The sequence below is a fragment of the Somniosus microcephalus genome, chromosome 7 (assembly GCF_052327205.1).
Source record: "Somniosus microcephalus isolate GS21.2 chromosome 7, FLI_Smic_1.0, whole genome shotgun sequence".
Classification (NCBI taxonomy): Eukaryota; Metazoa; Chordata; class Chondrichthyes; order Squaliformes; family Somniosidae; genus Somniosus; species Somniosus microcephalus.
This window is the reverse complement of record NC_140993.1, coordinates 64,486-91,803: the sequence shown is the minus strand read 5'-3', so window position 1 is coordinate 91,803 and position 27,318 is coordinate 64,486. Positions and strand designations below refer to the sequence as shown.

The following is a 27,318-nucleotide window of genomic DNA, read 5'->3' as shown; positions in this document are numbered from 1 at the left end:
GCAAAATACGTATAAACGAACACGGTCAAAAACTGTATTGCTCCAGCCCTCAAAAGCTTCTACCTTCTCCGGCCTCGTGGAGTTTAAACTGTAAAATGGCTGCATACCATGTGACAATCTTAAGGACTGTACCATTGTAGCAAGAATGAAGGGGGTATCTCAGACTATACTACTGGAGCAAGAAAATAGGGGGTTTCTCAATACAATAAGTCAGTCAGGTAAATTAACTGTATTATACTATTTAACCAATATTTTAAATATTTTCTTTCTTAAACTTTCATGGCTCTTACATTCCGGCCCCTAATTGACTAGGCACATGGAGCATATCAATTACTCAAACATTCTTAAGAGTCATAAACTAATGAGTTCAACATATTTACAATATAAATGTCCACTTTTTTCATTCAGGAACTTTTCACGCTGCTTCTTGTAGCAGGCAGAGCTTTGTGATCGGTCTTTCCAGGGTACTGGTCTTGGTTTGTAAACAAACGCGACGAACAACGCCTCTGGAGTCTGGCATGGTCTTAATTATTTTTCCCATCAACCAAGAATTTCTAGGGGCTGAATCATCCACGATTAAGACGATGTCTCCGACAATGAAGTTCCTCTTTATTTTGGACCATTTTTGACGCTCCTGTAGCAGAGGTAAGTATTCTCTTGTCCATCTGGTCCAGAAAAGGTCTGACATATACTGAACTTGCCTCCACTTCCGACGGGCATACAGATCTTCCTTTTTGAAGACTCCCGGGGGCATGACTGGCTGTGTTTTCAACAACAACAGGTGGTTCAGAGTCAGGGCTTCGAGGTCATTGGGATCATCTGATGTCTTAGTTATCGGTCGGTCATTAATGGTGGCTTCGACCTCACACAGAACAGTTTGGAGTCCCTCGTCGTCAAGCACTTGCTGCTTCAGTACAGAACTGAGTAGTTTTCTTACGGTGCGTATCTGTCTTTCCCAGACACCTCCATGGTGGGATGCAGCCGGAGGATTGAAGATCCACTTAATTCCTGTTTGCATCATGGCTTCCTGTATTTTAAGCTGATTCCAACCTTCAATAGCTTCCCGTAGTTCTCTCTCCGCTCCGACAAAATTAGTGCCATTATCAGAACGCATAATGGACACCTGTCCTCTTCTACAGACAAAGCGCCGCAAGGCGTTAATACAAGAATCAGTGTCAAGCGTGTGTGCCACCTCAATATGAACTGCTCTGATGGTCAAACAAGTGAAAAGCACACCATATCTCTTGACAAGGCTCCGTCCTCGCTTTACCTCAAAAGGCCCGAAATAGTCCACCCCTACGTTTGTAAATGGGGGCTTGTCTGGTAACAAACGGTCTTCAGGCAGGTCTGCCATTTTCTGCTCCCCAGCTCTAGCATGTAGCAGTCTGCAAACAATGCATTCAGAGAGTATTTTTCTTATTACAGAATTAGCTCCTGGAATCCAGTATCTTTGTCTTAGCTTCGCAAGCACGTGATTCCTCCCACTGTGTCCAATACTCTAGTGTATATGCTAAAGAATGAGAGTAGCAACCCGGAGGTCCTTAGAAAGGATAGCAGGATGCTTGGCCTCCTCTGGCATAGCCGATTTGTTTAGTCTTCCTCCCACCCTCAGTACTCCATCTTGCAGTGTAGGGTCCAGCTTGTAGATATGACTACCTTTCTTGATTGGAGTATTTCGCTGTAAAGCTTCGATTTCTTCTGGGCATCTTTGTCTTTGACTGAAGCAAACTATCTCCATCTCAGCCTTGGCCAAATCCTCCATGGTCAATGAATTCTTACCCAATGTGGTCTTGTGCTGATGCATATACTGCTGTAGAAGCATTCTCTGCTTATCAGGATTACTTTCAGACTGACTGATAGTGGCTCGGTACTCTTTTCTCTTACCGCTCAGGTGTAGCAGCAACTCTTTCAACCTTAGAAACCATGCAACTGCTTTCCTCAACTGGTGCCATCCTGAGAAATGGTTAACAAGCTTGTTCACTGTGTCAAAGTTCTCTTTCGTAGTTATGAGATTTACTGTGACTGATCTCTTGACTTCGACGTCGTCTTCAGCAATCTGACTTGGCATATCTGGTCTTTCTGGCCATGATCTCTCTGTTTCCAGCAGATAACTTGGGCCTTGTATCCAAGTTTCACTCCTCATGAAGTTTTCAGCCTTCAATCCCCGTGAGGCTTGATCTGCTGGGTTTAATGAGGTGTTTACATACCTCCATTGAGATGGTTGTGTAGCTTCTCTAATGGATGAGATTCTGTTTGCTACGAAGGTCTTGAAGCGTATCCTCTCGTTCTCTATATACTTCAGCACCGTCGTGCTATCCGTCCAGAAGACAGATTCTTCTAATGGGAGCTGTAACTCTTTCCGCATCACCTGGTCAACTTTAACTGCAACAACCGTTGCCGTCAATTCCAGTCTCGGGATGGTGACCTGCTTCAGCGGAGCCACCCTGGATTTCCCCATGAGGAAGGCACAATGTTTCTGGCCCTGTTGATTTGTCAGCAAGAGGTAAGTAGCCGTGCCATAGCCATCCTCACTGGCATCCGAGAAATGATGTAGTTGAGCCGTCTTTGTAACTCCAAAACTCACAGGCTTGATGCATCTACTGACGTTGAAGCTAGAAAGTTGTTGCAAATCTGTCAACCATCTGAGCCATCTCTGAGCTTGACTTTCTGGGATATTTTCATCCCATCCTCTCTTGTCTCTACACAGCTCTCATCGGATCAGCTTCACCGGCAGAATGAGTGGTGCCAGGAATCCAAGAGGGTCGTAGATGGAACTGACCACGGAGAGAATCCCTCGTCTTGTGGATGGTCTTTCGTTCACCATTATTCTGAAGTTGAATGTGTCTGACTCAATGCACCATTGTACACCAAGAGCTCTCTCAATAGGAAGGACATCGTGGCTCAGGTCCAGATCTTTGACTTCAGTGGCTCTTTCCTTTTCTGGGATAGAAGCTAGAACTGCTCTGCTGTTGCTTATCCACTTAGTCAGAAGAAATCCTCCATTCAAACACAGAGTCCTAAGGTCTCTTGACAGTGCGATGGCATCGTCTTCTGTTGACACGGACTTCAGACAGCCACCGACATAAAAGTTTCTGAAGATTGTCTCCACAGCCTCTGATGGTGCTTTGCCTTCGCCATCTTCTGCAGTTTTTCTGAGAGCGTAGCTTGCACAGCTGGGAGATGATGCGGCTCCGAACAAGTGTACAGCCATTCTACATTCCACCATCGCTTGACTAATGTCGCCATCTGGCCACCAAAGGAAACGCAGAAGATCAGCATCTTCATCAGGGATTCTGACTTGGTAGAACATTGATTCTATGTCTGCCATCATGGCAACGAGCTCTTGTCTAAATCTAGTCAAGACGCCAATGAGGGTATTAGTAAGATCAGGACCTTGAAGCAGCTGGTCATTCAGTGAAGTTCCTCTGAATGAGGCGGCGCAGTCAAACACTACACGGATCTTTTTCTTCTTTGGGTGATACACACCGTGATGAGGAATGTACCAGATCCTTCCATCGTCTCTGTTCAACTGTTCCTCGGGCACTTTTACAGCATAGCCTTTCGCTATGATGTTTCTCATGAAGCCTTTGTAGTCTTCGTGAAAGTCGGGGTTCTTGTTCAGCTTTCTCTTTTGACTGATGGCGCATTGCTCTGCTATGCAGCGATTGTTCGGCATCTTCACGGTCTGTCTTCTCAGTGGCAAACCAATGTGATAGTGGCCATCAATGAACTGTGTAGACCTTGTCATCAAATCCATGAACTGATGGTCTTCTTGTGACATCTCTGTCTTTTCCTCACAGCTGCGTTCTGAAAAGTCTGCGTTGAACTGTTGTATCAACAGCTCTTCGATGCTTGCAATAGAGATACAATTAACTGTTACATTTTGTCGTTGCTCCTTGTTCGACTTGTTGCCATCATCTCTCCTTACCGGTCCATTGACTACCCATCCAAGGGCTGTCCTGACTGCGTAGGGTCCGTCATCCTTGCTGTTTTTCACCTGCCATGGTTCCATAGTTTTGTAGGCATTGGTTCCAATTAACAGGCCAATTTCTGCTTCAATATATGGGAGACGCACCTTTTCCAGGTAAGGCCATCTCTCCACATCCTTCTGCAGGGCTAAGTTTCCTATTTTAACAGGAATCTCCCTCTGTGTGAAAACATTAGGCAGGTCTATGAAGTCCTTCTCTTCAAGTCCACACACTTCTAAGTCTGACAGGATATAACTTTGCATTGACTTCTCATGACCCATGGTGCGTAATAGGATTTCTGTTCTTCTGCCTCTAACGTTCAGCTGTCGCATGAGTGATTCTGTGCAGAACGTTGCTGAACTGCCTGGATCCATGAAGGCGTAAGTCTCCACAAACTTCTCACTCCTCTTAGACTTGATCTTTACTGGTACGATGGCAAGAATACAATCACTGTCACTGGCCCCAGTGAATCCACAAGTCTCTGGTTCTAGCGACACCAGAGCACTTGAAACAACCTTCTCATCGGTATTGTTTTCTTCACTCTTCTTAGAGACTTGTTCTTCTTTGTGGGTATGCAGCAGACTGGGATGTTTCCGAGTGCACTCTCTGCATGTTGTTCTTTGCTTACAGTTTCTACTCAGGTGCCCCTGAGAGAGACATCCAAAACATAGGCCATTGTACTTCAGGAATTCGATTCTGTCCTTATGTGTCTGTGCTTTGATGTCACTGCAGAAATCCAATGTATGATTCTTTTGGCAGAATAAACATGGCATCTGAAAGGCATTAGCAGGCGTCACTGTGCTGCTCTTTTTGGGAGATGAGTTCTGAGACCTTTCTTCCCCAGCCTGAGTGACGATAGTTGCAAAGCTGCTTCCCCTGGCACCACCTTTCCTGAGAGTCTTTGATTCAGCAGGCTTGGCTTTCACTCTTCCATCAGTAGTCGGGCTGACATCCTGGATGTTTCCAAACAATGGGTCCCTAGCAATTTTAGCCTGTTTGTCTATGAAATTCACTAAGTCTGCAAACCTGGCTCTACTTTTCCGTCTCTCCATTATCTCAAAGGCTGTTCTTCTCCATTGTTCTCTCATCCTGTAAGGAAGCTTAGAGATGATGATTCTCATAGTCGTAGGATTGTCCATCTCTTCCATGAATTCAACATCCTCCATGGTGTTGCGACATCCTATGAGAAAAAGAACATATGCGTTCAATGCCTCTCCGTCCTCCGATCTGATCTGTGGCCACTTGGTAGCCTTTTCAATATATGCAGTGGCTATCTTCAGCTCATTACCATAGTGCTCCTGCAGCAACTTCCTGGCTTCTATGTATCCCCGGTCCGGTCTCATGTGTTCACAGCTTCTGACCAGGTCTTGTGGTTTACCACTGGTGTACTGTCCCAGGTAGTACAACTTATCACTGCTGCTCTCTGTTTTGGAGTCAATGGCTTGTTCGAAGGATCTGATGAAGGGCTTATACTTGAGTGGGTCGCCTTGGAACACTGGTATGTCTCTTTGAGGGAGTCGAAACAGATTCTGTTGCTTTACAAGCATCTCTGTAATTTCGTTCTGACGTTGCATCACTCGGTATAGGCTTCTCTCTGAGTCTTCAGGCCTCTGGTGGTCATCAGCAGGGTCTAGTCTAGACCGTCTGATGTCTGGGGTAGCATCACATGCTCCTGTTAGTGGAGAGGCCACTCTTCCACGCTGTAATGCCAGGAGATGGCCTTCGGACTCTCTTTTAACTCTTGAAGGTGCCCTGGATCCAACTCTATATGACAACATTGACTGGCAGTATTCGCTCACGCCATCCTGTGAGCCTTCATAATCTTCATACACACCCAACTTGGCATCTGAGACCGCAATAGCTGTTTTTATCTCCAGCTGTTCTTTCTTTGCCTGCACTTGGGCCTGTTGGGCCTGCAGTTGGTCGCACTGTTGACTCACAGCGCCAGGGACCCGGGTTCGAATCTGGCCTCGGGCGACTGTCTGTGTGGAGTTTGCACATTCTCCCTGTGTTTGCGTGGGTTTCCTCCGGGTGCTCCGGTTTCCTCCCACAGTCCAAAGATGTGTGGGTTAGGTTGATTGGCTATGATAAATTGACCCTTAGTGTTAGGGGGGATTAAATACGTGGGGTTACGGGGATCGGGTGGGATATGTGTCGGTGCAGGCTCGATGGGCCGAAATGGCCTCTATCTGCACTGTGGGGTTTCTGTGATTCTGTGAGTCTTCCCATTCAAGGGCTTGCTTCTCCACTAAAGATGCTGCGTGCGCCATCAACGTTGCCCGTTCAACCTCCTCTCTCTTGCGTCGCAACAAGCTTGTGGTAGAAGCGACTGACCTGTGTCCAGAAACAGAGCTACCTTCTTTTCTATTTTTGCTCAGTCTGGCTGAAGTCTCTGAAATGCTATCATCTGGTCCGACTTCATCATCAACTTTATCTTTCTCTGCTGTATCAGCACCTTGACGAATCCTTAACATCCACTGTTCTGTGGCCTTGGCATAGTCCTTAATGCTGGATGATTTAAGATCAAACCAGTTGTTCTGATCAGCTTTTCCCTCTTCTTCAGACAGAAGTGCTAATACATCTTCATTGAGTACATTAAATTCTTCATGCAGCTTGGAGAAATTGTAATGCATTATGTCTTCAGCTTTCTTAATATTAGCATTATCTTCCATGAGACAATCAATTATCTTCATTTTTTCAGTTATCTGAGCTAATTTAGCCTTCCTTGCACCTATGCTTCTATGTAACTTCTCTTCCATTGCCTTTGGGGTGAGCTTTATTTCCCTCTTTTGGCCAACAATCCTTCTGGCTGGGGGAAGCTCCTCACGGCTCCATAAGGCCTCGGCCATTTTACCCGCAGCTCTTATTTAGCTTCTCAATAGAATGAACAAAGCAAGCAACAGTCACTGTACCTTCGCTTTCTTATATTGTCGTCTGGCTCCGTGACCATTCATGTATACGTTCGCCGACAATTCTGTCCTTTCCGTCTTAGGGAGCAAGTTTTTGACTAATGTAGTGGCGCTTCTTAATTTCCAAACATGCAGCCACTGAGCTTTGAGGCTTTTAACAACGAGTAGACGCGTGTCAAAATAAAACGTTCCCAAACGTAGCTTTGTCTTTTAAACTGTTTACTATAACACCTTACAAACAGAATTACAAAGCAAAACACGTATAAACGAACACGGTCAAAAACTGTATTGCTCCAGCCTTCAAAAGCTTCTACCTTCTCCGGCCTCGTGGAGTTTAAACTGTAAAATGGCTGCATACCATGTGACAATCTTAAGGACTGTACCATTGTAGCAAGAATGAAGGGGGTATCTCAGACTATACTACTGGAGCAAGAAAATAGGGGGTTTCTCAATACAATAAGTCAGTCAGGTAAATTAACTGTATTATACTATTTAACCAATATTTTAAAGTATTTTCTTTCTTAAACTTTCATGGCTCTTACAGAGACTATGAAGGTATGAGAGCGGAATTGAGTAGAGTGGATTGGGAAAATAGATTAAAGGGTAAGATGATACATGATCAGTGGTGTACATTTAAGGAGTTACTTTACAACTTCCAAAAAATATATATTCCACTGAGAAGAAAAGGGTGTAAAAGAAAAGACAGCCATCCGTAGCTAAGTAAAGAAATTAAGGATAGTATTCGACTAAAAACAAGGGCATATAAGGTAGCCAAATCTAGTGGGAGGATAGAGGATTGGGAAAACTTTAAAAGACAGCAAAAAGTAACAAAAGATTGATTAAGAAAGGGAAGATAGATTATGAAAGTAAATTAGCAAAAAATATAAAAACAGATAGTAAGAGTTTTTATAGTAATATAAAAAGAGAAAGGGTGGCTAAAGTAAATGTTGGTCCCTTAGAGGATGAGACCGGGAAATTAATGGTGGGAAATATGGAGATGGCAAAAACACTGAATGAATATTTTGTATCAGTCTTTACAGTAGAAGACACTAAGAATATCCCAACACTGGACAAACAGGGGGCTATGGGGGGGGGGAGGAGCTAAACAAGATCAAAATCACTAAGGAAGTGGTACTCGGTAAAATAATGAGACTCAAGGCGGATAAATCACCTGGACCTGATGGCTCACATCCTAGGGTCTTGAGGGAAGTGGCGGGAGGGATTGTGGATGCATTGGTAATAATTTTCCAAAACTCCCTGGAATCAGCAAAGGTCCCGGCAGACTGGAAAACTGCTAATGTTACGCACTTATTTAAAAAGGGCAGTAGACAGAAGGCTGCAAACTATAGACCGGTTAGCCTAACATCTGTGGTAGGTAAAATATTGGAGTCCATTATTAAGGAGAAAGTAACAGGACATTTGGATAATCATAATTTAATAGGACAAAGTCAGCATGGTATTATGAAGGGGAAGTCATGTTTGAGAAATTTGCTGGAGTTCTTTGAGGAAGTAACATATAGGGTGGATAAAGGGGAACCAGTGGATGTAGTGTATTTAGACTGCCAAAAGGCATTTGACAAGGTGCCACTCAAAAGATTATTGCTTAAGATAAAAAATCACGGGATTGGGGGTGATATTCTGGCATGGATAGAGGATTGGCTATCTAACAGAAAGCAGAGAGTTGGGATAAATAGTTCATTCTCGGACTGGCAATCAGTAACTAGTGGTGTTCCACAGGGGACAGTGCTGGGTCCCCAACTCTTTACAATCTATATTAATGATTTGGAGGAGGGGACCGAGTGTAACATATCAAAGTTTGCAGATGATACTAAGATGGGAGGGAAAGTAGTGATTGAGGAGGACATAAAAAACCTGCAAGGGGACATAGACAGGCTAAGTAAGTGGGCAGAGATTTGGCAGATGGAATACAATACTGGAAAGTGTGATGTTATGCACTTTGGCAGGAAAAATCGTAGAGCAAGTTATTATCTTAATGGCAAGAGACTGGAAAGCACTGAAGTACAAAGGGATCTGGGGGTCCTGGTGCACGAAACTCAAAAGGTTAGCATGCAGATGCAGCAAGTGATTAAGAAGGCCAATGGAATGTTGGCTTTCATTGCTAGGGGGATAGTATATAAAAATAGGGAGGTATTGCTTTACTTGTACAAGGTATTGGTGAGACCGCACCTGGAACACTGCATACAGTTTTGGTGTCCATACTTAAGAAAAGACATACTTGCTCTCGAGTCAGTACAAAGAAGGTTCACTCGGTTAATCCCGGGGATGAGGGGATGGACGTATGAGGAGAGGTTGAGTAGATTGGGACTCTACTCATTGGAGTTCAGAAGAATGAGAGGCGATCTTATTGAAACATATAAGATTGTGAAGGGGTTGGATCGGGTGGATGCGGGGAGGATGTTCCCGATGATGGGTGAAACTAGAACTAGGGGGCATAGTCTTAGAATAAGGGGCTGCTCTTTCAAAACTGAGATGAGGAGGAACTACTTCACTCAGAGGGTGGTAGGTCCATGGAATATGCTGCCCCAAAAAGCTGTAGAAGCTACATCATTACATAAATTTAAAACAGAAATAGACAGTTTCCTAGATGTAAAGGGAATAAAGGGTTATGGGGAATGGGCAGGAATTTGGACATGAATCTAGGTTCGGATCGGTCATGGCCGTGTGGGTAGCGGAGCTGGCCCAGGGGCCATGTAGCCTGATCTTGCTCCTATTTCGTGTGTCTAATTCTGTTCGATTCAGGAGATGGTTCAGTGATAGTAGATTGGCGGTTAGGATCAGATCAGCCATTATCTTACTAATGGCAGAGCAGGCTCGAGGGGCCGATTGGCCTACTCCTGCTCCTATTTCTTATGTTCTTATGTTCTTAAGGGCGGTTTGCGGATCAGCAGCTCGGTGGATTTCTGGTAGCGGCGGATCTCCCTCAGAGCCACAGTGCCGGGTCTGTAGCGATGGGGCTTCTTTACTCCGCCCGTAGCTGGAGCGCTCTTCCGGGCCGCTTTGATCGCCAGCTGTTTGCGAGGAGCTTTGCCTCCGGTCGATTTGCGCGCTGTCTGCTTGGTTCTGGCCATTTTCTGAACCGATCTCAGCACAATCTGGAACACACGGACTGTTAATGCGGAATCTGCTGTGTGTCCGCCATGTTATACACATTGAGGGACCGCCCCAAGCACTGATTGGCTGGAGACCGGCGCCCAGACACTTTAATCCCAATTCTGACCAGTCAATGAAACGCTGGACTCTCAGACCCCGATTGGCTGAGCTGGGATTAATCGCCCATTTCAAAACGCCCGCCAATTTTAGTGCAGGAAATAACCGTTTTGACACAAATCGATTTTATTCTGCACAAATTGAAAGGATCATTGCCGGAATCATTGAAGGTTTTAAATGTACCTTCCTGGGCTTGGTGCTTTAGGGCCCTTCTCCCTCTGGGCTGTTGATGCTGACAGGAGCGGGGAAAGGGACCCGCGCCAATCTCCCGCTCTTCCACTCGATTCCTCTCACCTCTCCTCTCCAGCCCATTCAGAATTTCCCTCCGCCCGTCCCATTGTGAGGTTAGCCGCCGCTTTCAGGGGAGAGGATCAGAAATCAGTCGCTTCTCTCTGTCCCCGTGGAGCCTGTGAGAAGGGCTTGGCCAATAATCTGTCATTCGGGAACTGTGCAGTGAGAGATCTGATACTCGGCACATTTTAGATTGCTGAATGGAGATTTATTGCCGCCGGTTACAGTTCAGAGGCTGACAAATTAAACCTGTTCATAGAACAGCGCAAGGAATGTGTGACGGTGAACGCAGAATAACAGAACGAAGGCCCGACCAGCCTGCTGATTATTACAATTATAATCATTACAGTACAAGACAATGAACAAATGTATAGATGTGATGTGGCTTTTCACTGAGGAGAGAATGTGCCGTCTGGGCAAATAAACCTCTCTCGAACCTTGGTGCAACCGAAAGCTAAATTCGAAAATTCCAAAATCCACAACGCAGCGCAATCCGTTTCTAATATTTCTGGCTACAATCTATTTCTGACCACAATCTAACCCCGCTCCCGTCGCAAGGTCACTGTTCTCTCTGTGAGGCGTTGGGTGGCTCTTAGAAGAGCCTGTGTTGTGTTTGGTAAAAAGAGTCGAGTTGTTCAGCCGCCGAATCCATAGAGAGTGCGGCCCTGCCTTTTCAGAGCGTACACCACATCCATGGCAGTGACCGTCTTGCGCTTGGCGTGCTCAGTGTAGGTGACCGCATCCCTGATCACATTCTCCAGGAAAACCTTCAGCACCCCGCGGGTCTCCTCGTAGATCAGACCCGAGATCCGCTTGACACCGCCACGGCGAGCCAGGCGGCGGATGGCTGGTTTGGTGATGCCCTGGATGTTGTCACGGAGCACTTTACGGTGCCGCTTGGCTCCGCCTTTGCCCAGTCCTTTGCCTCCTTTACCGCGGCCAGTCATGATGATTCTTCAGTCAAATTTCTGCTGAATGAAAAACGAAAGGTTTCTGGCTGCTCTTATATACAGCCGACTCCGACCTGACTGAGAAAGCGCAGAGTGAGAGAGGCGGGGAGCGGAGGATACAGAGTGAGAGATTGAACAGAGAGAGCGGGAGGGGAGGAGACAATTTCAAGAGTGACAGAGCAGAGAGCGGCCTCTGATCTTCCAGCTCCACCTCCAGCTTTCTTCAACCGCCAATTTCAAGCCGTTAATCGACAGTAGAACCGAAACCCAGCGCTCCGCACAAACCCATACAGACTCGGACTTTATATTCAAGGGTTTCCTGAAACCAGAAGCTTTTTAAATAAGGTCCTGTTACAATTAACTATCAGTAATATTCCCGCCTATATACAGTCACTTCCATCACAAGTCATCCCGTCTCCTTCCATGTCAATCTCTGACCTTATTCCACCTCCCCACACAGACGGGTTCAGCAGTTTACAAACACTTTATTCCAGGTGATTTGGAGAATCTCATGTGTTGGGGTTTGAGTTGTGACGCGGGGTATCTCCGCCAGTGTCACCGTCTCACAGAGACTCTCATAAGAACATAAGAAATAGGAGCAGGAGTAGGCCAATCGGCCCCTCGAACCTGCTCCGCCATTCAATAAGATCATGACTGTTCTGATCCTAACCGTCAATCTACTATCACAGAACCATCTCCTGAATCTCACAGAATTAGACACACGAAATAGGAGCAGGATCAGGCTACACGGCCCCTGGACCTGCTCCGCTACCCACAGGGCCATGACCGATCCGAAACTAGACTCATGTCCAAATTCCAGCCCGCTCCCCATAACCCTTAATTCCCTTTACTTCTAGGAAACTGTCTATTTCTGTTATAAATTTATGTAATGATGTAGCTTCTACAGCTTTCCATGGACCTACCACCCTCTGAGTGAAGTAGTTCCTCCTCATCTCAGTTTTGAAAGAGCAGCCCCTTATTCTAAGACTCTGCCCCCTAGTTCTAGTTTCACCCATCATCGGGAACATCCTCCCCTCATCCATCCGATCCAACCCCTTCACAATCTTATATGTTTCAATAGGATCGCCTCTCATTCTTCTGAACTCCAATGGGTAGAGTCCCAATCTACTCAACCTCTCCTCATATGTCCATCCCCTCATCCCCGGGATTAACCGAGTGAACCTTCTTTGTACTGACTCGAGAGCAAGTATGTCCTTCCTTAAGTATGGACACCAAAACTGTATGCAGTATTCCAGGTGCGGTCTCACCAATACCTTGTACAACTGAAGCAATACCTCCCTATTTTTATATTTTATCCCCCTAGCAATGAAAGCCAACATTCCATTGGCCTTCTTATTCACTTGCTGTACCTGCATACTAACCTTTTGAGTTTCGTGCACCAGGACCCCCAGATCCCTTTGTACTTCAGTACTTTTCAGTTTCTTGCCATTAAGATAATAACTTGCTCTACGATTTTTCCTGCCAAAGTGCATAACCTCACACTTTCCAGTATTGTATTCCATCTGCCAAATCTCTGCCCACTGACTTAGCCTGTCTATGTCCCCTTGCAGGTTTTTAATGTCCTCCTCACTCACTACTTTCCCTCCCATCTTAGTATCATCTGCAAACTTTGATATGTTACACTCGCTCCCCTCCTCCAAATCGTTAACATAGATTGTAAAGAGTTGGGGACCCAGTACTGACCCCTGCGGAACACCACTAGTTACTGATTGCCAGTCTGAGAATGAACCATTTATCCCAACTCTCTGCCTTCTGTTAGATAGCCAATCCTCTATCCATGCCAGAATATTACCCCCAATCCCATGATTTTTTATCTTAAGCAATAATCTTTTGTGCGGCACCTTGTCAAATGCCTTTTGGATGTCTAAATACACTACGTCCACTGGTTCCCCTTTATCCACCCTATATGTTACTTCCTCAAAGAACTCCAGCAAATTTGTCAAACATGACTTGCCCTTCATAAAACCATGCTGACTTTGTCCTATTAAATTATGTTTATCCAAATGTCCTGTTACTGTCTCCTTAATAATGGACTCCAAAATTTTACCTACCACAGATGTTAGGCTAACCGGTCAATAGTTTCCAGCCTTCTGTCTACTACCCTTTTTAAATAAGGGTGTTACATTAGCAGTTTTCCAGTCTGCCGGGACCTTTGCCGAGTCCAGGGAGTTTTGGAAAATTATTACCAATGCATCCACAATCCCTACTGCCACTTCCCTCAAGACCCTAGGATGTAAGCCATCAGGTCCAGGTGATTTATCCACCTTGAGTCCCATTATTTTACTCAGTACCACTTCCTTAGAGATTTTGATCGTGTTTAGGTCCTCCCCCCCCCCGCCTTAGCCCCCTGTTTGTGCAGTGTTGGGATATTCTTAGTGTCTTCTACTGTAAAGACTGATATAAAATATTCATTCAGTGTTTTTGCCATCTCCACATTTGCCACCATTAATTTCCCAGTCTCATCCTCTAAGGGACCAACATTTACTTTAGCCACCCTTTTTCCTTTGATATAACTATAAAAACTCTTACTATCTGTTTTTATATTTTTTGCTAATTTACTTTCATAATCTATCTTCCCTTTCTTAATCAATCTTTTTGTTATTTTTTGCTGTCTTTTAAAGTTTTCCCAATCCTCTATCATCCCACTGATTTGGCTACCTTATATGCCCTCGTTTTTAGTCGAATACTATCCTTTATTTCTTTACGTAGCAACGGATGGCTGTCTTTTCTTTTACACCCTTTCCTTCTCAGTGGAATATATATTTTTTGGAAGTTGTAAAATAACTCCTTAAATGTACACCACTGATCATGTATCATCTTACCCTTTAATCTATTGTCCCAATCCACTCTACTCAAACCCGCTCTCATACCTTCATAGTCTCCTTTATTCAAGCTCAGCACGCTTGTTAGATATCCAACCTTCTCAACCTCTAATTGAATATGGAATTCAACCATGTTATGGTCACTCATTCCAATGGGATCCTTTACTAGGATATTTTTAATTAATCCTGTCTCGTTACACGGGACCAGATCAAAGGTTGCTTGCCCCCTTGTCGGTTCAGTTACATACTGCTCAAGAAACCCATCCCTAATACACTCAATGAACTCATCCTCAAGGCAGCCCTGCCCAATTTGATTTGTCCAATTAATATGATAGTTAAAATCCCCCATAATTATAGATGTTCCCTTATTACAAGCCTCAACTATTTCCTGATTGATACTCCGTCCAACAGAGTTGCCACTGTTCGGAGGCCTATAGACTACGCCCACTAGTGATTTTTTCCCCTTATTATTCCTTACCTCCACCCAAACTGTTTCATTATCCTGATCTTTTGACCCAATATCATTTCTCTGTATTACAGTGATTCCTTCCTTTATTAACATAGCCACCCCACCTCCCCTTCCTTCCTGCCTGTCCTTCCTGATCGTTAAATAACCTGGTATGTTTAATTCCCAGGCATTGTCACCCTGCAGCCATGTTTCTGTAATGGCCACAAGATCATACCCATATGTAGTTATTTGTGCCATTAACTCGTCTATTTTGTTACGAATGCTACGTGCATTCAGATAGAGAACTTTCAAAGATGTTTTGTGACACTTAGTTCCTGCTTTTGCCCTTTTTATTACTTTACCTTTTACACCATACCCTCTGCCCCTTCCTGACATGCTCTGGTTTTTTATTTCCCCACTGCTACCTAAGTCTATGACCTTCTCTGTTGTCATTTTTATTATTTGCTCTCCAGGAACCTCCCCCCCACTAGTTAGTGTTAGAATAAAATTTTGCTGGACAAGATTTTGCTGGAAAAGGCACAAACAACAAATTCGCTGACTGGGACTAATTGAATCACTGCACAATGAGACATACCACGCTTACGCATGGCTGGAACAAAGTTCATCTCGTGTCCTGACTGGGACTAATTGAATCACTGAGGACTAACAAGGTTCACTGGTATCCTATTATCAAACTAATCACATTCCGCCGTTGACGCGGACGGATCAAGACGGAATGAAGACCTTTCGCAATCACTGAAGAGGCAGAATTGGCAACACAAGTGTGTAAACTCCTGACTGGAGGAAAATAACGATATGCGCTAATAAACGAATTGATTGAATGAATGTAAATGATCTAAAACCAACTTCTTGGAATTTTATATAAGCTCGGCACGTACTACAATCGAGGAGAAGGTGCTCTCACAGACCGTGTGGTTGCAGACGCTTCTCCCAGAGCTCTGTCATTTATTAAAGTTGTCTCTCTTACTCAAAGTCTAGTTTCCGAGGAATTATTTTTCCTACAACATTAGTTTAAAGCCCTCTCTGCAGCCCTAGTTATATGATCCGCCAGGACTCTAGTCCCAGCACTGGCCAAGTGAAGCCCGTCCCAACGGAACAGCTCCCTCCTGCCCCAGTACTGGTGCCAGTGTCCCAGGAAGCAAAACCCATTTCTCCCACACCAGTCTTTGAGCCACGCATTTAACTCTCTAATTTTATTTGTCCTAGCCAAATTCGCTCGTGGCTCAGGTAATAATCCAGAGATTATTACCCTTGTGGTTCTGCTTTTTAATTTGGCCCCTAGCTGCTCAAACTCCCTCAGCAGAACCTCCTTCCTTGTCCTATCTATGTCGTTGGTACCAACATGGACCACGACAACTGGATCCTCCCCCTCCCACTCCAAGTTTCTCTCCAGTCCAGAGGAGATGTCCTTAACCCTGGCACCGGGCAGGCAACACAGCCGTCGGGGCTCTCGCTCTCGGCTGCAAAGAACTCTATCTATCCCCCTAACGATACTATCCCCTACCACTACAACATTTCTTTTAACTCCCCCCACTTGAATGGCCCCCCGCTCCATGGTGCTGTGTCCAGGTTGCTCATCCTCCCCGCAGTCCCTGTTCCCATCCTCACAGGGAGTAAGAGCCTTGAACCTGTTGGACAAGTGCAAGGGCTGCGGCTCCTCCAACACTACATCCTGGATCCCCGCACCTGCCTCACTTCTGGTCACACCTTCCTGACCCTGGCCACAGACTACATCTGAATTAATTAATCTAATTGGTGTGAATACCTCGTGATACACAGAGTCCAGGTAACTCTCCCCCTCCCTGATGTGTCTCAGTGTTTGAAGCTCGGACTCCAGCTCTTCAACACGGAGCCAGAATTCCTCCAGCAGCCAACACTTTCTGCAAATGTGATCACCGTGAGCATCAATGGTGTCCACCAGCTCTCACATATTGCAGCAGCAACACATCACCTGATCTCCCATTCTATGTAATTAATTAAATGTATTAATATTATTCTTAAATACCCTGTGCCCCGATTCTAGATGGTGAATATCACACCTTAGAAACTATAAACCAAAGAGATTTAAGCTTAAAAAGGGAGAAATACTTACCAACCAATCACTTACCCGCTTTCTGGTGACGTCATACATGGATTACCTTTCACCTCTCTCCTTCCCTCCGAGTTCCCAGACTGGAGATTGGTAAACCTTACCTGGTCTCTGGGGCCTTTATACAGCCGCTCAGCCCGCGGTTCTCGCACTGTAGACCTTACCTGGTCTCTGGGGCCTTTATACAGCCGCTCAGCCCACGATTCTGACACTGAGGCCTAACTGGTCTCTGGGGCTTTTATACAGCCGCTCAGCCCGCGATTCTCGCACTGAGACCTTACCTGGTCTCTGGGGCCTTTATACAGCCGCTCAGCCCACGATTCCCGCACTGAGGCCTTACCTGGTCTCTGGGGCCTTTATACAGCCGCTCAGCCCGCGATTCTCGCACTGAGACCTTACCTGGTCTCTGGGGCCTTTATACAGCCGCTCAGCCCGCGATTCTCGCACTGAGGCCTTACCTGGTCTCTGGGGCTTTTGTACAGCCGCTCAGCCCGCGATTCTCGCACTGAGGCCTTACCTGGTCTCTGGGGCTTTTATACCCCCGCTCTGCCGCTCGAGATTCCCTGAACCTGTGAACCCCTGAAAATGACCATAACCTGAGACTGGAGCCGAACACCCCCCAGTTAGTGAGGCCCGGCCCGGACATCCCATTCTGTGTTTTATTGCAGACACTGGGGCAGGGGTGGGTGCAGCGAATGTCAGCGAGTCACCAGGGAGCCGCGGTTCATTTGAAATGATTACAATCGGGAATCTGAGCCCGGCCCCGGGACATGGATCATCTGATTCCGTGATCAGCTCTTTTTGGAAAGACGTGGGTGGCTCTGAGAAGAGCCTTTGGGTTCAGATGTTTACAAGTTGTCCTTTTTATTTTCTTTTGGGCGCTGCTTTCTGAGGCTTTGCTGATTTGGGCTTGGCCTTGGGTTTTTCCACCTTCTTGGCCGCCTTCACCATTCCGCCTCTGGCCTTCTTGGGGCTCTTGGGCTTCTTCGCCGCCGCCTTCTTCCCAGCCGCCGCTTTCGCTGTCTTTTTTGACGTTGCTGCATTCATGGTGATCGTTTTCTTGGCTGCTGGTTTCTTGGCTGCAGATTTCTTGGCTGGAGATTTCTTAGCTGGAGATTTCTTGGCTGCTGGTTTCTTGGCTGGAGATTTCTTGGCTGCTGGTTTCTTGGCTGCAGATTTCTTGGCTGCTGGTTTCTTCACCTTCTTTCCCTCTTTCCGCTGGGGTTCCTTCTTAGCGAGCCTGAAGGAGCCCGCGGCACCCGTGCCCTTGGTCTGCTCCAGGAAGCCGTTTTCCACTTTCCTCTTGATACTTAAATTGATCAGTGAACGCTGCCTCAACACATCGAAGCCGTTGGCAGCCAGAACCTTCTTTATCGCCGCCAGGGACATCCCCTTGCGATCGCTGCCACTCGCCACAACCTTGAGGATCTGTTCGCCCAACGTGGGACCGGCAGGCTGGGAGCGGGGAGCCGCCTTCTTCTTCTTGCTGGGAGCCTTGGTTTGAGCGGCGGCGGCAGGAGGAGCCGTTTGGGCGGCTGCGGTCTCAGTCATGTCCGGGACTCTGTAGAAAATCTCTCTGACAGTCAGAGCTGGGTCAGAAATGTGGCCAGAGGCGGCGGCACAGAGCTACTTATAGGCAGCGAGCGGACGGGGCGGAGACATCCTGCTGTCAGCTCCCGGCCCCTCCAGCCCCTCTGTGTTTCTCTGTCCTTATTAACTCTCCGATTCCAATTAAACTCGAGCACTCCACATTCCCAGACTGGCCTCTTTCTCTCTGGAAGACTGGAATGTTTGCTGTCGAGAAAGTTTCATCAGAATTCAAGACAACAATTTCGATTTAAAACCGTTTCATTGCTGCACTGATCGCGCTCTCTCACCCAATCGCGGAAATGTTCGCTGTTTGTCGACTGAAATTTGAAATCAACTAAAGCTTCACGTTTAATTCCCACTTCAGGGCTGAGCAGGGGAGCAGGGCGATCCTATGACAGGGAAATCTTTAAATTTTACACAAGAGGGTCTCTGAAATCCGGCGATGGGAGCGGACACACAAACACAGTGACATTAGTCTAACCCACCCGCCCCTTTAACACACTCGCTGACACAATGTTCACTCTGCTCATTCACAGCACTATCTGTTCCCAGATTTACAGTTCACAGGAGAGGTTTTCCTCTCCGCTCGGCCTGTGCTGCCGATTCTCGGGGTTAGTTGCAGTTTCCCAGCTCAGTCAGTGTTAAACACTCTGAGGCCGGCGCTCCTCACAGTGTCTGTTCCCCAGATTCAGGGGCAGGAGCCAATCACAGCTCTGGCTGTGTTCACCCATATCTGGTTTGAAGGTGTTATATTGTTCGCAGGCAGAAATATGTTTGATTTATATGAAAATAGAAATGATGATCTCACCGCCCCTCTAGCCTCTCTCTGTCTCTCTCCGAAACTGAGGAACAGAACAGAGCAACTGGTGTCCTGTGCATTCCATTCTCAACACCCAGAGACAGCAACCAGAGAGAGAGGCAGAGAGACTGTATCAGTCTTAATGTTCGTACTCTGAGCCAGGCGGTCCACGCACTCTCTGTTACCGAGATTTAGGGGCAGGAACGTGTCACAGTTTGGCTGTGTCGAGCCTGGCCTGCTTTTAGATCATAGTATTATTCACAGAAATAGTGAGGCATTCTGTTCACCACACATACCTTGAACTCGGTTTCAATAGAGCGAAAACGGAGAGGTTCAGCATCGATCCAGATATAACAGGCAGGGCTGGGGGATAGAGGGACTGAGGATTGATCCTGTACACAAGGCACAGAGACAGACACAGGGGGTGACAGTCACACAGGCTCGGGAACTTGTCTGGTATCAGTCGCCTACTCACCCAGCGGAGACAGGCAGAGACGGATTAAACTCCCCACTCACCAGCAGTTCAGTATCAGAGATTGACAGAGCCTGTTCCTCTCCATCCTTCCATACAGTATGGGGAAACAAATCGCTCAAAGGGACAGGATTCGCGTCGCTCTCACACTCACCGGCAGCAACTGACGTGTGTACAGAGTCGCTTCCTCCGCTCCTAAATAACAACAGAAAATGCTGGAAAAACTCAGCAAGTCAGGCAACATCCGTGGAGAGAAATTTGAGTTGACGTTTCGGGTTTGACCCTTCTTCAAAACTGGAGAGAAAAGGAACTAGATCGAAGGCAGGGCTGCGATCGGACAAAAGAATAAAAGAACCAAAAGAAGTAAAAGAGATTAGAAGCTAGACGAGATGGTAATAGGCTGTGATTAGGTGTAAAGTGTACTAGCAGGGCAAAAGATAGCTGCCAGGTGTGAGAGAGAAACAAAAGAAAAGGGGGGGGGAAAAGGAAAGGAGTGGAAAAATATAAGTGTAAATGAAATAGGGGCCGAGGTTATGATCTGAAATTGTTGAACTCGATATTGAGACTGGAAGGCTGCAGAGTGCCTAATCGGAAGATGAGGTGTTGTTCCTCGAGTTTACGTTGAGCTTCCGTGGAACAGTACAAGAGGCCAAGGACGGTGAGGTCCGAGTGGGAATGGAGCGGTGAATTGAAATGACAGGCGACCGGAAGCTCGGGGTCACCCTTACGGACTGAACGGAGGTGTTCCGCAAAGCGGTCACCCAATCTGCGTTTGGTCTCCCCAATGTAGAGGAGACCGCATCGTGAGCAGCGAATACAGTATACTAGATTGCGAGAAGTACAAGTAAATCGCTGTTTCACCTGGAAGGGGTGTTTGGGGCCCTGGACAGTGGGCTCCTAATATCTCCTTATCTGTTTCGGTGACAATGTTTCTTTGATAACGCTCCTGTCAAGGTCATTGGGACGATTTATTCATTTAAATGTGCTTTATAAATTCAAGTTGTTGTTGCTGTTGCTTCTTTTAATTTGCCTCAGGAGAGAGGTCTGAGCATGCGTGATAAACACTTGCCTTCTCCTCCCCCTCTCCAGCACAGTGTTTAAAGCGACAGGAAGGGCCCTGCGAGCTCCCCTCCCCCAGCTCTGCCAGCGGGGACCGTTTCCTCTGTGCTCGGCTAATGATCGCTGAACACATCAGGGAGCGGAGATATCACGGGCCTGAGTAAGGGAGCAAACAGCAGCCTCCTCACAGCAGCTCGTCGCACTGGGACTGTTCAGCGGCATTCGGGGCTGTTTCTACGAGACAGATTGAAGCAGGAAATATTTCCGGAACATGGAGTGAGTGGGGGAAGGGAGAGGCCATTCTCGGGCTGTGTGTGTACAGTGTAAGTTAACATAGAAAGTAAACCACCTTGCCCTTTCAAATCATTGCTGCTTTAGTTCACAAAGTGCATCTATTGCGGGCACCAGGTGAGAAGTGTGAAAGAACACATTTCAAAAATCGGGTATTTTCTTTCGATACATTGAGTTCTCCAGAACCGTGTGCTGGTGATTAGGAGATACATAGTCGCTCCTTCAGGTACATCAGGATCCGCGCTCTGTGGCATTCTGTTAACTACACAGGCCCTAACTCGGTTTCCATAGAGTCATAGTCATAGATTCATAACGGCACAGAAGGAATCCGTTCGGCCCATCGAGTCCATGCTGACTCTCTGTAGAGCAATTCAGTCAGTCCCATTCCCCCGCTCTATCCCCGTAGCCCTGCAAGTGTATTTCCTTTAAGTGCCAATCCAGTCTCCCCTTGAACACATTTAGTGTCTCCGCTTCCACCACTTCCGTCGGCAGCGAGTTCCAGGTCCTCACCACTCGCTGCATTAAAAAAAATGTCCTCACACCCAACCCCCCCATATCTCTTGCCCAAAACCTTAATTCTGTGTTCCCTGGTCCTTGTACCTTCAAGTAGTGGGAACAGCCTTTCTCCATCTAGCCTATTCAAACCCGTCATAATCTTGTACACCGCTATCAAATCACCCCTCAACCTCCTTTGCTCTAATAAAAACAAATCCAGCTTCTCCAACCTTTCCTTGTAGCTAAGATCCCCCCCTCCCCAGAACTATTCTGGTCAATCTCCTCTGCGCCCTCTCAAGGGCCTTCACATCCTTCCTAAAGTGTGGTGAGCAGAACTTAACGCAATACTCCAGTTGTGGCCTAAACAGTGCTTTATAAAGTTTCAGCATAACATCTCTACTTTTGTACTCAATATCTCTATTTATGAAACCCAAGATCCCATATACTTTCCTAACCACTCTCTCAATATGTCCTGCCACCTTCAGGGACCTATGCACATTAACTCCCAGGTTCTTCTGTCCCTGCACACTCTTTAAAACTGTGTCATTAAGTGTATATTTCCTCTCCCTGTTCCTTCTGCCAAAATGCATCATCTCACACGCCTCTGTATTAAGTTCTATCTGCCACTTGTCTGTCAATTCTGCTAGCCTTTCTGTGTCCTGTTGCAGTCGATGCTCACTGCCTGCCTCACCCCCAAGTTTGGTGTCATCTGCAAATTCAGAAATTCAACTTTGTATTCCAATATCCAGGTTATTTATATGGATCAAAAAAGCAGTGGCCACAGCACTGACCCTTGGGGAACACTACTGTCTACCATCCTCCAGTCTGAAAAACAGATATTTACCACAACTCGCTGCTTTCTGTCCTTAGACTGAAAACAATTGTTTATACAGCCCAGGTACCTGTGGTTATGTTCCAGGAAGCCATCCAGAGCTTCATAGGTCGTCCCATGGGAATGGGAGATATAAACCTGGCGTGTGGCAATGAGGTGGTTCCATTCATGGTCCAGTGCTGGATTTGTGTTGTGTCTGGATGCTGATAACTTACTATAGAACAGTCCTACACACCTGGTGTGGAGAATCTGAGACCGGCTGTATTGAGGTGGTTCCATTCATGGTCCAGTGCTGGGTTTGTGTTGTGTCCGGATGCTGATAACTTACCATAGAACAATCCTACACACCTGGTGTGGAGAATCTGAGACCAGCTGTATTGAGATGGTTCCATTCATGGTCCAGTGCTGGGTTTGTGTTGTGTCTGGATGCTGATAACTTACTATAGAACAGTCCTACACACCAGAGACAGACAGATACAGAGTAAAACCCACACTCAATTCCCAGAGAGTATTTTTTGTGGGGGCTGCGCGACCCATTCAGATTAACATGCATGTGCAGTTGTTGCCATTAGAACATCGTAGGATCTGCTGCACAGGACCGGCAGCTTAAAGGGAACATTTGCTATAGAATAAAACCGACACTCAGATACCAGAGGCTAACAGATACAGAGTGAAAGACACACTCACATACCAGACACTAACAGATACAGAGTAAAACCGACACTCACATAACAGAGACTAACAGATACAGAGTAAAACAGGGATGCGGTCACCTGCACTGAGCACGCCAAGCGCAAAACGGTCACTGCCATGCATGTGGTGTACGCTCTGAAATGGCAGGGCCGCACTCTATGGATTCGGCGGCAGAACAACTCGACTCTTTCAACCAAACACAACACAAAGGCTCTTTTAAGAGCCACTCACCACCTCACAGAGAGAGCAGTGACCTGGGAGCGGGGATAGATTGACGATTTACATTGTGATCGGTGAAGATCTATATTTAATTACAAGATCAAATTTAGGTGTGGAGGTGTTATAAATCAGCATACGCACGATGGGTCGAATGGCCTTCAGTCGTTGAATCGTAGACATTTACGGCAAAGAAGGAGGTTATTCGACCCTTCATCTCTGCCGGCCGTAGCCTTGTCGGTAGCGGCACTTCTGTAACTCAATTTCTGGTCTGGGATTTATGTGGGTGTTGATATTACTCTATATCTGACACTTTCTGGGATCTGACTGAGAGTTACTGTGTATTTCTTAGGGTCTAGTATGTGAGTGTGTCTTTACTCTATAGCTCTCTGTCTCTGCGATGTATAGTATTATAGAATGTTACGGCACAGAAGGAGGCCATTCGGCCCATCGTGTCTGTCGGCCATAAACAATCTATAAAGCCAAATCGCACTTTACAGCTCTTGGTCCGTTGTCTTGCAGTTTACGGCACTTATGGTCATATCCAAGTTCTTTTATTAAATGTGATGAAGGTTTCTGTCTCTAACACCCTTTCAGGCAAAATAATTCCAGACCCCAACCACCCTGTGGGTGAAAATAAAATCTCATTTGACGGAATGTCTTCAGGAACTCCCACTCCAGTGTGCGGGTCACACACTCGGTTTATCAGTAATTCAGATGATAATTAACATCGTCTCAATGAGGCCCATTTAATGAATGATAAAAGCGATTTGTAAAACGATCACATTTTTGTTGATTTAAGTGTGATAAAAAGAAATCTGATCATGCGCTAAAATACAACCCTCGCCTCCCCCTCAGTTGTAGAAGCCACTTCTAAAACAGACGAGGACAACATGGAAATTCTAACCATAGAGCTGAGCAAAGTAGTAGTGACCTCAGTGTACAAGCCACCTGGCGCAGATTTCAGCTTCTCTAACCCTGTACCCAACCTGCACAATAAACCACAGATCATCATTGGAGACTTTAATAGCCACATTACCCAATGCGGGTACAAGGAGACTAACAACGATGGAGAAGCAGTCGAAGAATGGATGGACACTAACCAGCTTAGACTCATCCACGATCCTAAATTGCCAGCCTCCTTCCACAGTGCCCGCTGGAAATGTAGATATAATCCAGATCTTGCCATTGCCAGCAATGACATCGCTGGCCTCTGCAAGAAGCTTGTCACAGACCCAATACCACAGACACAACACCGTCCTATTGGCATCCAGGTAAATGCAGCAGTGTTACCAACCGTCGTACCATTCAAAAGGTGCTTCAACTTCAAGAAGGCCGATTGGAACAGTTTCACACGAGCACTTGACCGCAAGGTGAAACGCATTAAACCACTACCTGAGCATAAGAACATAAGAACATAAGAAATAGGAGCAGGAGTAGGCCAATTGGCCCCTCGAGCCTGCTCCGCCATTCAATAAGATCATGGCTGATCTGATCCTAACCGCCAATCCACTATGACAGGACTATCTCCTGAATCTAACAGAATTAGACACATGAAACAGGAGCAGGATCAGGCTACATGGCCCCTGGGCCCGCTCCGCTACCCACAGGGCCATGACCGATCCGCACCTAAACTCATGTCCAAATTCCTGCCCGCTCCCCGTAACCCTTAATACCCTTTTCTTCTAGGAAACTATCTATTTCTGTTTTAAATTTATGTAATGATGTAGCTTCGACAGCTTTTTGGGGCAGCATATTCCATGGACCTACCACCCTCTGAGTGAAGTAGTTCCTCCTCATCTCAGTTTTGAAAGAGCAGCCCCTTATTTTAAGACTATGCCCGCTAGTTCTAGTTTCAACCATCATCTGGAACATCCTCCCCGCATCCACCCGATCCAACCCCTTCACAATCTTATATGTTTCAATAAGATTGCCTCTCATTCTTCTGAACTCCAATGAGTAGAGTCCCAATCTACTCAATCTCTCCTCATATGTCCATCCCCTCATCCCTGGGATTAACCGAGTGAACCTTCTTTGTACTGACTCGAGAGCAAGTATGTCTTTTCTTAAGTATGGACACCAAAACTGTATGCAGTATTCCAGGTGCGGTCTCACCAATACCTTGTGCAACTGAAGCAATACCTCCCTATTTTTATATACTATCCCCCTCGCAATGAAAGCCAACATTCCATTGGCCTTCTTAATCACTTGCTGCACCTGCATACTAACCTTTTGAGTTTCGTGCACCAGCACCCCCAGATCCCTTTGTACTTCAGTACTTTCAAGTTTCTTGCCATTAAGATAATAACTTGCTCTACGATTTTTCCTGCCAAAGTGCATAACCTCACACTTTCCAGTATTGTATTCCATCTGCCAAATCTCTGCCCACTTACTCAGCCTGTCTATGTCCCCTTGCAGGTTTTTTATGTCCTCCTCTCTCACTACTTTCCCTCCCATCTTAGTATCATCTGCAAACTTTGATATGTAACACTCGGTCCCCTCCTCCAAATAGTTAATATAGATTGTAAAGAGTTGGGGACCCAGCACTGACCCCTGCGGAACACCACTGGTTACTGATTGCCAGTCTGAGAATGAACCATTTATCCCAACTCTCTGCCTTCTGTTAGATAGCCAACCCTCTATCCATGCCAGAATATTACCCCCAATCCTGTGATTTTTTATCTTTAGCAATAATCTTTTGTGTGGCACCTTTTCAAATGCCTTTTGGAAGTCTAAATACACTACGTCCACTGGTTCCCCTTTATCCACCCTATATGTTACTTCCTCAAAGAACTCCAGCAAATTTGTCAAACATGACTTCCCCTTCATAAAACCATGCTGACTTTGTCTTATTAAACTATGATTATCCAAATGTCCTGTTACTGTCTCCTTAATAATGGACTCCAAAATTTTACCTACCACAGATGTTAGGCTAACCGGTCTATAGTTTCCAGCCTTCTGTCTACTGCACTTTTTAAATAAGGGTGTTACGTTCGCAGTTTTGCAGTCTGCTGGGACCTTTGCTGAGTCCAGGGAGTTTTGGAAGATTATTACCGCAAAAGCTGTCCAAAAAACAGCTGGAAGGAAGATCCCCCGAGGTTGCAGAGTATACTACAGCCTGGTCTCACCAAGGAGAATGCTGAACTCTACTGGGAGTATGTCTCAATGTTTGAATCTGACCCCTTCTCAGAGGAAACAATATCTACCGGTGAGAGGGTGATGTTAAGTATCTCTCAAGAACGTCAAAACACCTGGAACACCTTGATAGAGACAACAGATCTTACAAAAACAGCAAGAAGGCATGGTCTCTCATATGCAAACTTGGTGGTGATCCCAAGAATGCTGCCCAACATCCAAATGTGTCTGCTAACCAAGTTGCACACCAGTTGCTCCTAAATGGAAAAATCAACAAGAAACAACCAAGAGCACAACTAGATAGGAAGAAGTACAGCGATGATCCTGGCTTCACTAGACCATTCACCCTGGAAGAGCTGGAAACTGGTACATCTAGTCTAAAATACGGGAAAGCAATTGGTCTTGACAACATAGCAATGGAGCAGATAAAGCATTTTGGACAGCAAGCAAAGAAATGGCTCCTACAATTGTTCAACCATTGTCTGGCAACACACAAGCTACCTAATATCTGGCAGATGGCACATGTAATAGCACTATTAAAGCCTGGAAAAGATCCCTCAGATCCTAAGAGTTTTCGGCCAATTTCACTGCTTTGCCACACCTATAAGCTGTTTGAACGCCTGATACTCAATAGGATAGCACCAACTGTAGATGAGAAGATCATTCCAGAGCAAGCAGGTTTCCGCCCCGGCAAATCAACAACAAGCCAACTGCTCAACCTCACACAACACATCGAAGATGGTTTTGAGCAAAGGATGGTAACAGGTGCTGTTTTTGTAGACCTGTCAGCAGCATACGATACAGTGAACCATAGACGTCTCCTCTGCAAGCTTCTAGAGATGACAAAAGATATTCACTTAACAGAGCTTTTAGAAAGCATGCTTCAGAATCGCCGGTTCTATGTTGAACTAGGTGGGAAGCGCAGCAGGTGGCATATTCAGAAGAATGGTCTTCCTCAGGGAAGCGTGCTTGCACCGCTGCTGTACAAC

The 27,318-nt window shown here is 46.1% G+C and overlaps 1 protein-coding gene across 1 annotated transcript; it reads right to left on the bottom strand.

Annotated features, from left to right (window-relative positions):
- Positions 1 to 17,538: 17,538 nt before the first annotated feature.
- On the bottom strand, positions 17,539 to 18,298 carry LOC147114413 (histone H1-like). The gene has a single exon (XM_085992067.1). It carries the CDS (start codon positions 18,296 to 18,298, stop codon positions 17,612 to 17,614), a length of 687 nt encoding a protein of 228 aa, XP_085848193.1. The 3' UTR covers positions 17,539 to 17,611.
- Positions 18,299 to 27,318: the final 9,020 nt, after the last annotated feature.